The following is an 11,263-nucleotide window of genomic DNA, read 5'->3' as shown; positions in this document are numbered from 1 at the left end:
CAGGGTGCATGCAGAAGATGCCAGGATTCTGTGTGGGAGAGTGATGTTTCAGGGAACTAAGTCTCGCATTATAGAGAGTTTTAAATCTTTAATGTCTCTGGCTTACAAGCAAGGCTACTAAGCTGTAGGTTCATCCCCGAACAGGCCCAGCGTTCTACATCAGATCTCTCAGATGCAGCTTCCTAGCCTGCAGGTGACACCCTTAGAATAAGAACACACTTTCCCTCAGCCTGTGACTTCTCCACAGAAGACCAGTTCACAGTGCGGGCTCTGCGTTACACCTTTCACTGCCAAAGGCTGGATCCTCCCCCTCTCACAAAGGGTACAAAGCATCAAACCTGCTTTACCACAGGTAGAACAGCAGGACTTCCCTGGGAGCAAGCACAGCCCATGCAACAAGACCGGAATTTAGTCTGGCAGCCTTCCTAGCAAGTCTGGTCTGCATCAAAGACCCCAATGCGCTCTGACATATGTTCCAGTGGCTTAAAATAGCCTGGGGCATTCTGCCCTGCAGGTGAGCACCAGCCAATCTTAAAGCCTGGCAACCTGCCACCAGCCTCACGGCATGAATGAGCTGAAGGCACTGCTGGGATCACATCTTGAAACTAGGATGGCCAAGCATGAATTGCTGCAGAGCAGCTGGGAGGACAGAGTAGCCTGCAGAAACTGTTGGTATGCCTGAGGACACAGAGTTAAGAAAAGCCTTCAAAAGACCCGTTTGGAGATGATCTTTGGGAAGTGTTCAGAGACTTGAGTGCGCTTATGGGCTGCCCTAGGTCCTTCAGCCCTCCAACATGCACATGGGACCCCATGAAAAGCAGGCCCTGAGCTCCCAGATGGAGCAGCAATACAGCTGTTTGTCAGAAACCACCTGTGGTCTTCATTTTGTACTCTACAGGGCAACAGTTACACCAGCCCACGCGCTTTGTCATACTCTGCAGAGCCAACAAGGAACCCTACAGTACTCGTGGCAAATGGCTTGTTTCCACAACAAAGCAGGGAGAGGTTTTTGTTACACAAAGGTATACCTCTCAGTGACATCTCTTGCCACAAGCCCAGCTGCCAACTTACTTGCCCACGATAATATGCAGCTGATGCTGCACCTCAGCATGGATGCTGGCTGTGACAGTGGAAGCCAGCTGCTCGGTGGTTCTCTGGAAGGTGCTGATGAGTTGTCGAAGTTGATTCAGCAGCGGGTCCCGGGCCTCCTGTTCTCGTACCTTCTTGTTCTTCAAGTGAGTCTCAAGCTGCTGGATATCTGCAACAAGCAAAAAGGAAGATGCTTGTGCAATCGGTACCTGTGTAGATGGTGAGGGCAGAAATCCAGCTGCCAGGCTCTACACTTCCTCCAGCAGAAACAATTACTGAGCCAGCGTATGAACGCAGGAGAGAGGGGAGAACACACTAGCCTTGTTTTAGGCTGCATTACGCTAATCTAGAAACTCTGCTTCCAGCCTCTCCATCATGCAGGATTACATGACACAGCAACAAAGCCACAAGTTCTCCTGCAACAGACTTTTACAGGCGCTCTTTGTTCAGGGCAAGATAAAGGTGGGAGTGAGGGTATTTTAACTCACACTCTGTATGAAATATGATCTTTATTAGCAATAGAGTTCAATGGCAATAAAGAAAGAGGAGGAACACTTCAGAGGGAAAAAAAATCATGTCTGCAGACACGAAAAAGCTGTATTTTAAAATATTTTATGAACTTGTCTGATCAAAAGGGAGAAGAATGTAAGCTCTATGTACTTGCAGGAGACTTGTGAGGAAGAGGAAGGGTGCAAAATAAACAGCAGCTGGAGACACTCTGCAGATCTATGGAGAACCGAAGTTGCTGTGCCAGCACTAGCCAACTTCAGGCCCCCTCAGAAACCAGCTCTGCACAGTAACACCTGCCTAGCCTCCCAGAAGGTCAAGAAACTGGATCCCAACCCTCAAAACACAAAAGATCTTCTCCAGTGCGTCAGTGTACAATTTTCCTTACTTAAGGGTATACTTTTCTTTTTTCCAGCCTGACCATGCCTACACTTTTCAGTCACTATTTAACCTCTGATCATCCCCATAACCTTCTCTAAACCCTCTTCGATCCATTCCCAAGTGTGAAATGGAGCACGCAGATAGGCTAAGAGGTTAAACACTTACCAGTGAAACTCTGAAAGGCAAAGACATAAGGCCACCTTGTTGGCAGCCAAATGCAAATACTCTGTGCAGAAAAAACTCGGAGAAGAAAAGAAGTTGCTACTCACATTCCTGTGTGCCCTGCTTGAAGGTGTCATTGATTTGCTGGAACATGGACTGGCAGCTCTTCTCGAAGGCTGGCAACACAGCGCTCTGAAACACTTCCCTGCAAGCTGACTGGATCGGCCCCTGCAGGATATCGGCCGTCGCTCTCACAACAGTATCTGTAAGGTTCTTTTAAGCACACACAGAAGAGATTCCAGAAAATTAACCACAGCCTGCTGCCGACTACAGATGTGAAAAAACACTGTAGGTCTCTGCAACACATCCACACCAGATGAGGACAGCCCGGTGTCAGAAGTGTGTATTCCCTCAGCTCTTTCCACCAAGCAGGCTGCACCATGACTACATCAGGCAGAACATCTGCTTGCTGAGGGGCTGCCCGAGAACATCACCATTTCCCTGTAGTTCAGCTGTAGAGCAAGGGAAGATGGCAGAGTCAGGCACGGCTCCTTTCCCCTTCCTCTGCTTCCCTCTCACAATCCACTATTCTCTGCCAAGGTAAGTAACAAGCTTCTGCTCCCTAAATAATGTAGAAATGGAGAACAGAGTGGAGTTCAGAAGAGCCAAACTTTCACCACTTGGTTGGAGTTGGCCCTAAAAACCACTGCTGTAGTGAGAATCTCTACTCTAGTAGAAAATTAACAACTTGGTAAATGAAAGAAAGGGTTAATGAGGCAAAGTGGGTAGGACAGTATACAACGAGCTCGCTCTCCTGATGACACCGGGAAAAAGCTATGACCACTGGCAGCTAAAGTGACCTTACCTGGAGATACAGGTGAGGGGAAGAGGTATGAGGAGTTGCTACCCAGGCAAGTGACAAATCAGTGCCCTCAGGAAAAGCTACAGTCTGGTTCTCCTTACCTTTGATTTCACCAGCTTGGTGATACTCTCTTTCAGTGTCCCCTCAACGGCAGTGAGCTTGGCGGCAATAGTGTTACTTAGCTGGCCAGCGATGGGGTCCATGCTCTTGGAAATGCCTAGGCACAACACAAACATGTCAAAGTTGCAGCTTTAAGCCTAGAGTCACACTTCAAAACCCAAAAAAGAAAATGGAGTCGAACTCTTCTTGGATGTGACACAGCAAGCGGCAATGGTCACAAGCTCTGGCTTGGGAAGCTAAGGTTGGACGTTAGGAGAAACTTTCTGCTAGGAAGGTGGTACAGCTCTGGAAGTCACCAGAGAGGCTTTGGAATCTCGAGTCTTGAAGGTTTTCAAGACCTGCCCCAACAAAGTCACAGTCGACCTTATCTAGAATAGTGGGTAGCCCTGCTTTAAGCAGAATGGTGGACATTAATGGCTGCAGAAGGCTTTCCCACCAGCATTTCTTTGAACATTTCCTTACGTGGACAGTGTCAGTGCATCAAGGAAGGGCAAAACCAAGTTTAAGTTTGCTCCAGTCAAGTCTCAACATTTCCAAACTCATCAGCATCTTTTGCCTTCCTCTGCTGAACAGACTCCAGAAGCATTAGGGATTATAATGGAAGGTCAGACCACGCTCTCTGGAAAGGTGTCCCCTCTGGGAGCTCCGTACTCCCTCCAAACCACATCACCTCTTTTCAGTTTACAGTGGGGCCCACAACAGTTTAAAGTGCAATGACTAGTCTTCACGTAACTTAACTCCTACTTCATCAAGTGCCAATACTTTATGCAGCATGCTTTCAATCCCTATGGGGTTAACTGTAGGGATCCACCTTCAAAACCTAGGCAGCAACACTCACACTGCGGTACGGTCTTCTTCATCTCCTCACGAATGGTCCTCTCCAGACGGTTACACAAAGCAGTGGAAAGGGACTGAGAGAGCTGCTGAGATAGATGCTCCTGGAGCTGCCCATTTCGCTGCTGTCCTTCCGCCAGCACTCGGTCTAGTCTTCTCTCTAATGAGAATGCATGTTAAGGAGCACAAACAATGGATTTCCTCTCCACCCTCAAAACTCCTGTCCACAAGGGTGGAAACTAGCCTCACCTCCAGAGGCTCAGTCAAAGGAAATGTGCAGCTCTGGTGAAAGAGAGGTCTAATAACATTGCTGATGTGTTCCTGTAAACAACAGGGTGCTCTTCAACAAGTGATCAGGGTGAGAGAAGAGCTCTGGAAGGTGTGGTAGAAAAGCCAAACAGCTAAAAGAAGGTGGACAGTAGTGTTCCCTGCATATTGTGGGTTAACTGAGCTGCCCCCATAGGCAGCTCAGCCCCACATAGTCGCCGGCTTACTCCTCTGTAGCAGGATGCGGGGAGAGAACAGGAAGGGTAAAAGTGAGAAAGCTCATGGGTTGAGATAAAGACAGTTTAATAGGTAAAGCAAAAGCTGCGCAGGTGAGCCAAGCAAAACAAAGAATTCATTCCCCACTTCCCATGGGCAGGCCAGTGTTCAGCCATCCCCAGGAAAGCAGGGCTCCATCACGTCTAATGGTGACTTGGGAAGACAAACGCCATCACTCCAAACATCCCTTCTTCCTGCTCCTTTCCCCCAGCTTTTACTGCTGAGTACATCATATGATATGGGACATCCCTTTGGTGAGCTGGGGTCAGCTGTCCCACCTGTGTCCCCTCCCTGCTTCTTGCCCACCCCAGCCTGCTTGCTGGTGGAGCAGCATGAGAAACAGAGAAGGCCTTGACAGAGTTTAGCAACAGTGAAAACCTCAGTGTGTTATCAACATTGTTTTGGTCACAAATCCAAAACATACCAGCATATGACCTGCTATGAAGAAAATTAACTCCATCCCAGCCCAAACCAGGACACTACAGAAACCAAGAAGTTCAATATCCATAAAAAGCAAATTGGCAAAAATGTTTCTACAGGGTAGAATTGGTGGAGATAAGTGATACAGTGCACAGGAGCAAACCCAGGCTTAATAAAAGCTAGTCATACCTCATGAAGCAACCAAGCTCTCCGAGGGAGCCAATGCACAAACACTGAGATGCATGTGCATCTTAAAAAAAACCAAATCAAACCAAAAAAACCAAAAACAACAAACCAAAACCAAGAAAAACCCAATCAAAACAACAAAATAAACAGTGAAAAGACAATTCAGCTGCCGACAAAATTCAGTGCAGATATGAAGTTGTGCAGATAGGGAAAAATTATTCTAATATTACAATACAGCTCTAGACTCTGAACTTCAGTAGAAAGCTACCTATGAAAATATCAGCCTTATGGTCAAAAAGGAAAATCCAAGACTAATTAATAGAGAAAACATAAATCATTGTCATGTCATAGAAGTTAAGAGTGGTTTCAGACACAAAACAGGCTAGAGCTGCTGAGGTTGGGCAACATGATGAAATTCAGTGCAGCAGAAGAGGTACAGGAACTGACTACTCACAATACAATAAAAATAACTGGATACTAGGTTTGGGAATAGCAAAAGGAAAGACTTTTCAGACAACATATAAGGGACCTGTGGACCACCAGATGTATATATGGGTACCGACAAGATAATTCTATATTCAACTCTGCAGTATGGCAGTCAGATGCTATTTCTGGTGCAAGCGCTGACTTGCCTTAAGGAGGAAAGGAAAGGAAGGAAAGGATTAGCCCATAATTACTCTTGTGCAACCGGCCACTGCCTGACACAGGCTAACTTATTAGATGCACCTCTAGTCTACTCCACCGTTGCGGCACTTACGGTCTTAACGGGTACTAGAAGATTTAGTGACATGGAGAAAGCATCAGTTCTCCTCCATTCTATTTCTGAGTTTCCTGCCCTTAGAAGCGGACCGAGAGGAACCAAAATAGTTACATTGCAGCCAGGTAATTTAACTGCACCTATGGCCCACATTACCAGGATCCTTGAACTTTCTCAGTCTTCCTCATGCCTTTAGTCTACCTCGCGGCCTTCCACTCTTTAACTGCCACTCAACATTTGCAAACAAGGATACGTTCCTGCTCCTGCTGGGAGTGAATCACCCTCTCCACATGGCCCATAAGGGAGCTCTGAATGGCATCAAGGTGATCTGTGAGTCTCTGCAGCAGCTCCATCTGGTTCTGACGCAGCTCAGAGAGCTCCCGCTGTTGGCTCCTCAACATGCACAGCAGCTCATCCTGGAACTCTGGTGTCACCTGTGTGTGGAGAGGACAAGCATTAATTTCTAACAGGATCAGAGGTCAGTCAAGCTTTCTGCCAGGTATTAAGTCAACCCCTGTGCCTAGGACTGAAGTGTAACACACAAAGCAGAAAATGAGAAATAGGCATTACACTGGCCTAAGACTTTTGTCCCAAGAAATAAAATGATAAAGCAAGGTACATGAAGTTCCTGCACGGAATTCATAAATTGTTGCTTAGAATATCAATGGGTTAGATTCAAGACCCCCTCCAAAGCTCTGGCATCTAGAAGAAAACAAAAGAAAACATATCCTGTTCACTTTTAGCCAGGTATGGAGAGAGTGCGTTTAGGCCTCCGGATGTAAATCATGACCTCAAACACTTACGAAAGAGCTGTGCAATCAGTAGAGTAAGAAGGAGGTTTCCTAGAACACTTTTTCAGCTCTTTCACTTATTTATGAATAACCAACAGGTATAGTTTGTTGCCTCTTCAGCTGCTCACAATATCCAAAGGAGACATACACATGAAGGGCAGTTTAAGAAACGCATGCAACTCGGCTGAGAGCATTTTCTGCTAGATATGAAGGTAGTATCAACAGGGATAAGAAATTCCAACAGGCCAGGCCCACTGTGACCCTCACTTTGCTGGGAACAGCTTATCCTGCTGCTGACACATGTGAAAGACAAAATGATGGTAGTGTTTCAGATGACACAGGGCTTGTGAGAACACAGAAACGCACATCAAAACACAAAGGTGAGAAGGAAGCCATCAGCCTGGATAGCACCGAGCAGCTCCTTCTCTGCTGCACAAGCCAGAGAACAAAGCAATGCCAAGCCCAAGCGCAGCCCCATCTCAGCCTGCTTGGGCACAGCAGGGGCCCGCGGTACTTCAAGGAACTGGGATGAACTTTCTCTCAGGTCTTTAGTAAGATGGTAAATAGAGCTGAAGCATCATGCTCTTGGGACAGACTGCAGAGCAGCTCTGACTCACCTGGCTGTTAGACGATCTTGGCGACTGGTTCACATCCCTGGAAATAAAAAGAAAAAAGTAGTAATCCAATTATGTCAATTAACTGCTCTTATTATCCAAGTCTGCCAAAACAGATCATGCGTTTTACGGTTGTTTTAGATTTTACACTCCAGCTCGTACCTCTGTTTTGCCTAGTACAACATGAAGAGTGATGGGAAGGTGACGAAATCCCAGCCCTTACAACACTCTGACTCCATCATTTGCACTATCCACAGGCCCTGAAGTTCCTTACAGACTCGTCCCTTCGCAGGGAGGAGATCTGAACCAAGTCTTAATGAGGACTGTTACAGAGAACAACGCATGCTGATCTTTCAGTTTTGTCCAAATTCAAAGCCAGGGAAGGTTTTGCCAAACAGTTTTTGAAGGTCTCCTGATAACTTCCAAAGAAAAACCAAGTACCCGTTTGTTAAATATAGAATTAATGAGCTTCAAATCATCTGGAATGATTCCAGCTCTCAAGGTGAAGAAACTAGCAATGCACTCCAGCATATACAGCAGAATAAAGAAAAATACTGAACTGATCCACTAATATTGCATGTCTCCATCAAAGTCACAGATCTATGAATACTGAAACACTACCAGAAGGAAAGTAGACATTTGTTGTTCCCAGACAGCATCCATTCAGCAACTTTGAAAGCACTGAGGCAGGAAAAATGAAAGTAATTTCAGAGGCTAAGCTTCTGGGTGTCACAGTACAGAACCACAGCCAGAAACTTAATGCCATAGCCCATCTCTGTTGTAGCCTGCACAGCCAGAGATCCAAATCATGGAGCTATGGGAACACAAGAAGAGGAGAGCACCCCATGCAGAAGCTGTGCTGCTCTCCTCAAGTTAACGCAGACAGGTTGCTCTAATTTGCCATGGGCAGACCTTTCCAGTCATCCATTTTCACTTACAAGACATTCCTATGGGTACGTTTAGAAATGCACAAAAGCAGCAAGCAGGTAACAAACGATAGATATCGTTGAACAAGGACACTGTGCCAGTGTTCAGAAACCAATTAGAAACGGAGGCCATGTTAAGTTATACTCACAGTGTCACAGTTCCAATGAAGCCTTCACTGAAACCAGCAAATGGACCCAGTGTCCCTCCACAGTGTGGAATTTACCTCCCACATATTCTTCTGAAGCCCAGGCTATATTTTGGATTTTGAGCTCCCCACCTGGAAAGGTAGCACACAACCTACTGCCACACCCCTGAGTTGCAGTCAGTGTCTAGGTAACCAGCAACACTTTCTGTGAGATTACTGCTGTTTGCAAAATGGGGTGAGGGTTGGGAGCACTTGGCCACTGCACAGCCTCAGTCCCTAGTCTCGCTGCTAACGGTTGTGGCCCTGCACAGCTGGTCCCACAGCCACTTGTATTCTGGCAAGCCCAGCATACCCATCATCTTTCTTGCCCTTCCGCTTTAGCTTTGGGGAAGCCCGGGGGGATGCCTTGGCTTTCCAGTCCTTCACAGGCAGCCTCTGCGTAGATGCTTTGGCACCAAATCCACCTGACGTAGAAGCCAAGCTTGCAACTTCATCATCATGGTCACTACGAAGGAAGAGCAGGGGAGAGGACATCACTTGCAATACTGGACAGCCTTAGCCTTCGCTAAGGGGAGGGGACTGACACTCTGCCCTTCATCCACACATGGCCAGAGTCATGCGGCTAAGGACACCCACCACCTTGATCTCCAACACAGAGACCTCTACAGAACTCAGCACATGCTGCTCCATTTTGATCCAGGTCTGCTCAGGCTGAGCTCGAGTGCCATGTAATAAGGCTTGAAGGGTCTTTGCATTAGGGGCAACTGTGGCTCAGGCAGCGTTGGGGAATGATGCCTCTTCTTGCTGCATTCACACACTAGGACATAAGCCCTAAGACGTGATGCTGACCCAGCAGGGAACCCAAGCACAGCATATTCTTACAGCTTCACAGACAGAAAGCACTTAATGCAGCAAGTATTGCAGGAACAGAGGAGAATCAGGTTAAGCCTGGGAAGTATGCAATCCTTGGTACCTCAGAGTCTTTCAGCTGCTAACTAGCCATCCAATACAGGCTGCACATTTCAGTCTGAAGTTAAGCGTGGATTATGAATGAACCCTCAGCTATCAAACAGAGCTGAGTTTGCCAGGCACACAGAATGTGCCCACAGAGCTTTAGGGTGGCCCCTGAGGGAGTAAAGATGTCAAAAGCAAGAAACTAACTCCTGAGATACCCTTGCTACCTTATCTAAGGCACAGTATTTGGAAACTGATCCCTGAATAGTTTTTCACTGGCAATTAAACCAAGCTTGGTCCATGCTCTTAGGAGCAGTACAATCAAATGTTTCCCTATGGAGAGTAAACTGGACAGCGCCCAGAGGCCAATCTCCTGATCAGCTGAACTCATCAGAACATTACGGAAGCTGCACTGCATGCACACATTAAGTCAGGAGACAAAGCAAAGACATTCACCCCACACGTGAAGGCTTGCTGGGGACAGAAGCATGAATGCAGCCTGAACTGAGTCCATGCAGGGCGAGAGAGGGGGCTGAGCACTCTGGTACCTTTGTTCTGCACTAGCATCCTGGCTGTCATGCTGCAGCAAGTGGTAGCTGTGTCGATGATAGGAAGAGCTCTTGTGCTTTTCTTCAACCTCATCCCTTGGGCTAGAGGAGGAAATAAAATAAAATAAAATACCGTCAAGAAAGTCTCTTTCAGCTTGGATATTTGCTCACTCCACTTCTCATGAGAGATCCTGATAGAAGCACTAAAATAAACAAAAACCCCACACCTATCTGCACAGATCCAGAAAGCTGCAGGTGTTTTTCATAGGCACTGAACACTCAAGCTTCTCCAAGTGTTTTTCTGGGGGCCTTAAGAAGGGAGAAGCACCTCACCTGTGCTTCAAGAACTAACCAAGAACAATCTCCCAACAGACACTCAGGCAAGACAGGTAAGCCACTACTCAAAATGGGCAGTACAGCATACTTTAGTGAATAGCATCACCTTGGGTTTGTTTTTCCTCAAGTAATACTGATCACTGGGGCAAAAATCATCAGTGCTTCTCAGTTCTTTCAAGTGTATGATGAAGTATGCGAATTTGATGGGTTACCTCTACCAGACAGGACAGAATTGTAACAGTGAATCCAGTCTGAGTTTCATAAAGATTTTGAAAGCAAATTGCATGTGCTTCTAAGCTGTAAATTAGGTCTGTCTGAATTCAGCTTGCAGGGAGATCTTTAGACGGAAGTGAACATTTGTTACTTTTATGTAGGCTGATGGCTTGACTGAGCTGGAATGTATTTAAAAAAAATAACCTCTCAGATCCGGAGATACCCGATATGATATTCCGATATGAGAAGTCTTGAAGAATTCAAAGAGAGAGTAGGATTGAGGGGACTCGCAAACTCCTATAAAAGTATTTTCTCAATTTCAAATTATAAGCAAACACAAAAACATCGCATAGAGACAAAGCCTCAGTGCCCTCCCCAGAGCCATCAGAATTGAGACTGTTTCCTGAAGCAGCGTCCTCAGGTGCAGAGGTATGAGGTGAGGCCTTTCTCTTGCAATTCTGATGGGAGGGAACAGCCCTGGATTGTTTGAGGGACAACACTGACACTGTCAGCCTGCTAGTCCTGTTGCAAAGGGTGGTGTTTGCAGGCTGTCATGGTGCATGAGGCCCAGGCCTAGACAGACTCTGGAGATGCCAGATGCAACTCACTGTTCCCGTCCCACTACAAGACAAGGACACTAACTCTGTGATGAATCCTAGCACTGTTCCAGTGTAATAGCTTGCTCCTGGTAAGCAGGCATATATGCTGTTGCACCGTTCTCTACGCCTGCTCCACAGAGACACTGCCATTCATTTTCTGACTTTTAAAGTACTTTAAACACTAGCTGCATAGAGCCAATCCGAGAAGAGAGATACACAGTTAACCTATAATCAAAGCTGTCAAAGATGTGCCAATTGATTCCTCTCAAGAAAAG

At 46.5% G+C, this 11,263-nt stretch overlaps 1 protein-coding gene across 1 annotated transcript in view; it reads right to left on the bottom strand.

Annotated features, from left to right (window-relative positions):
• Positions 1 to 1,032: 1,032 nt before the first annotated feature.
• The window catches only part of LOC104166999 (enhancer of mRNA-decapping protein 4-like), a gene marked incomplete at its 5' end in the record, with an annotated part of 12,863 nt that continues 2,632 nt past the window's right edge, over positions 1,033 to 11,263 (bottom strand). The window contains 8 exons of the mRNA XM_009707118.1: positions 1,033 to 1,258; positions 2,247 to 2,412; positions 3,103 to 3,218; positions 3,960 to 4,115; positions 6,115 to 6,295; positions 7,270 to 7,306; positions 8,691 to 8,843; positions 9,841 to 9,942. Of these exons, the coding sequence (XP_009705420.1) occupies positions 1,068 to 1,258; positions 2,247 to 2,412; positions 3,103 to 3,218; positions 3,960 to 4,115; positions 6,115 to 6,295; positions 7,270 to 7,306; positions 8,691 to 8,843; positions 9,841 to 9,942 (1,102 nt within the window). The remainder of the gene's footprint in view (positions 1,259 to 2,246; positions 2,413 to 3,102; positions 3,219 to 3,959; positions 4,116 to 6,114; positions 6,296 to 7,269; positions 7,307 to 8,690; positions 8,844 to 9,840; positions 9,943 to 11,263) is intronic.

Source organism: Cariama cristata, unplaced genomic scaffold (assembly GCF_000690535.1).
Source record: "Cariama cristata isolate BGI_N322 unplaced genomic scaffold, ASM69053v1 scaffold21269, whole genome shotgun sequence".
Classification (NCBI taxonomy): Eukaryota; Metazoa; Chordata; class Aves; order Cariamiformes; family Cariamidae; genus Cariama; species Cariama cristata.
Note: the sequence above shows the minus strand (reverse complement) of the source record. Positions and strands in the feature narration are given on the sequence as shown.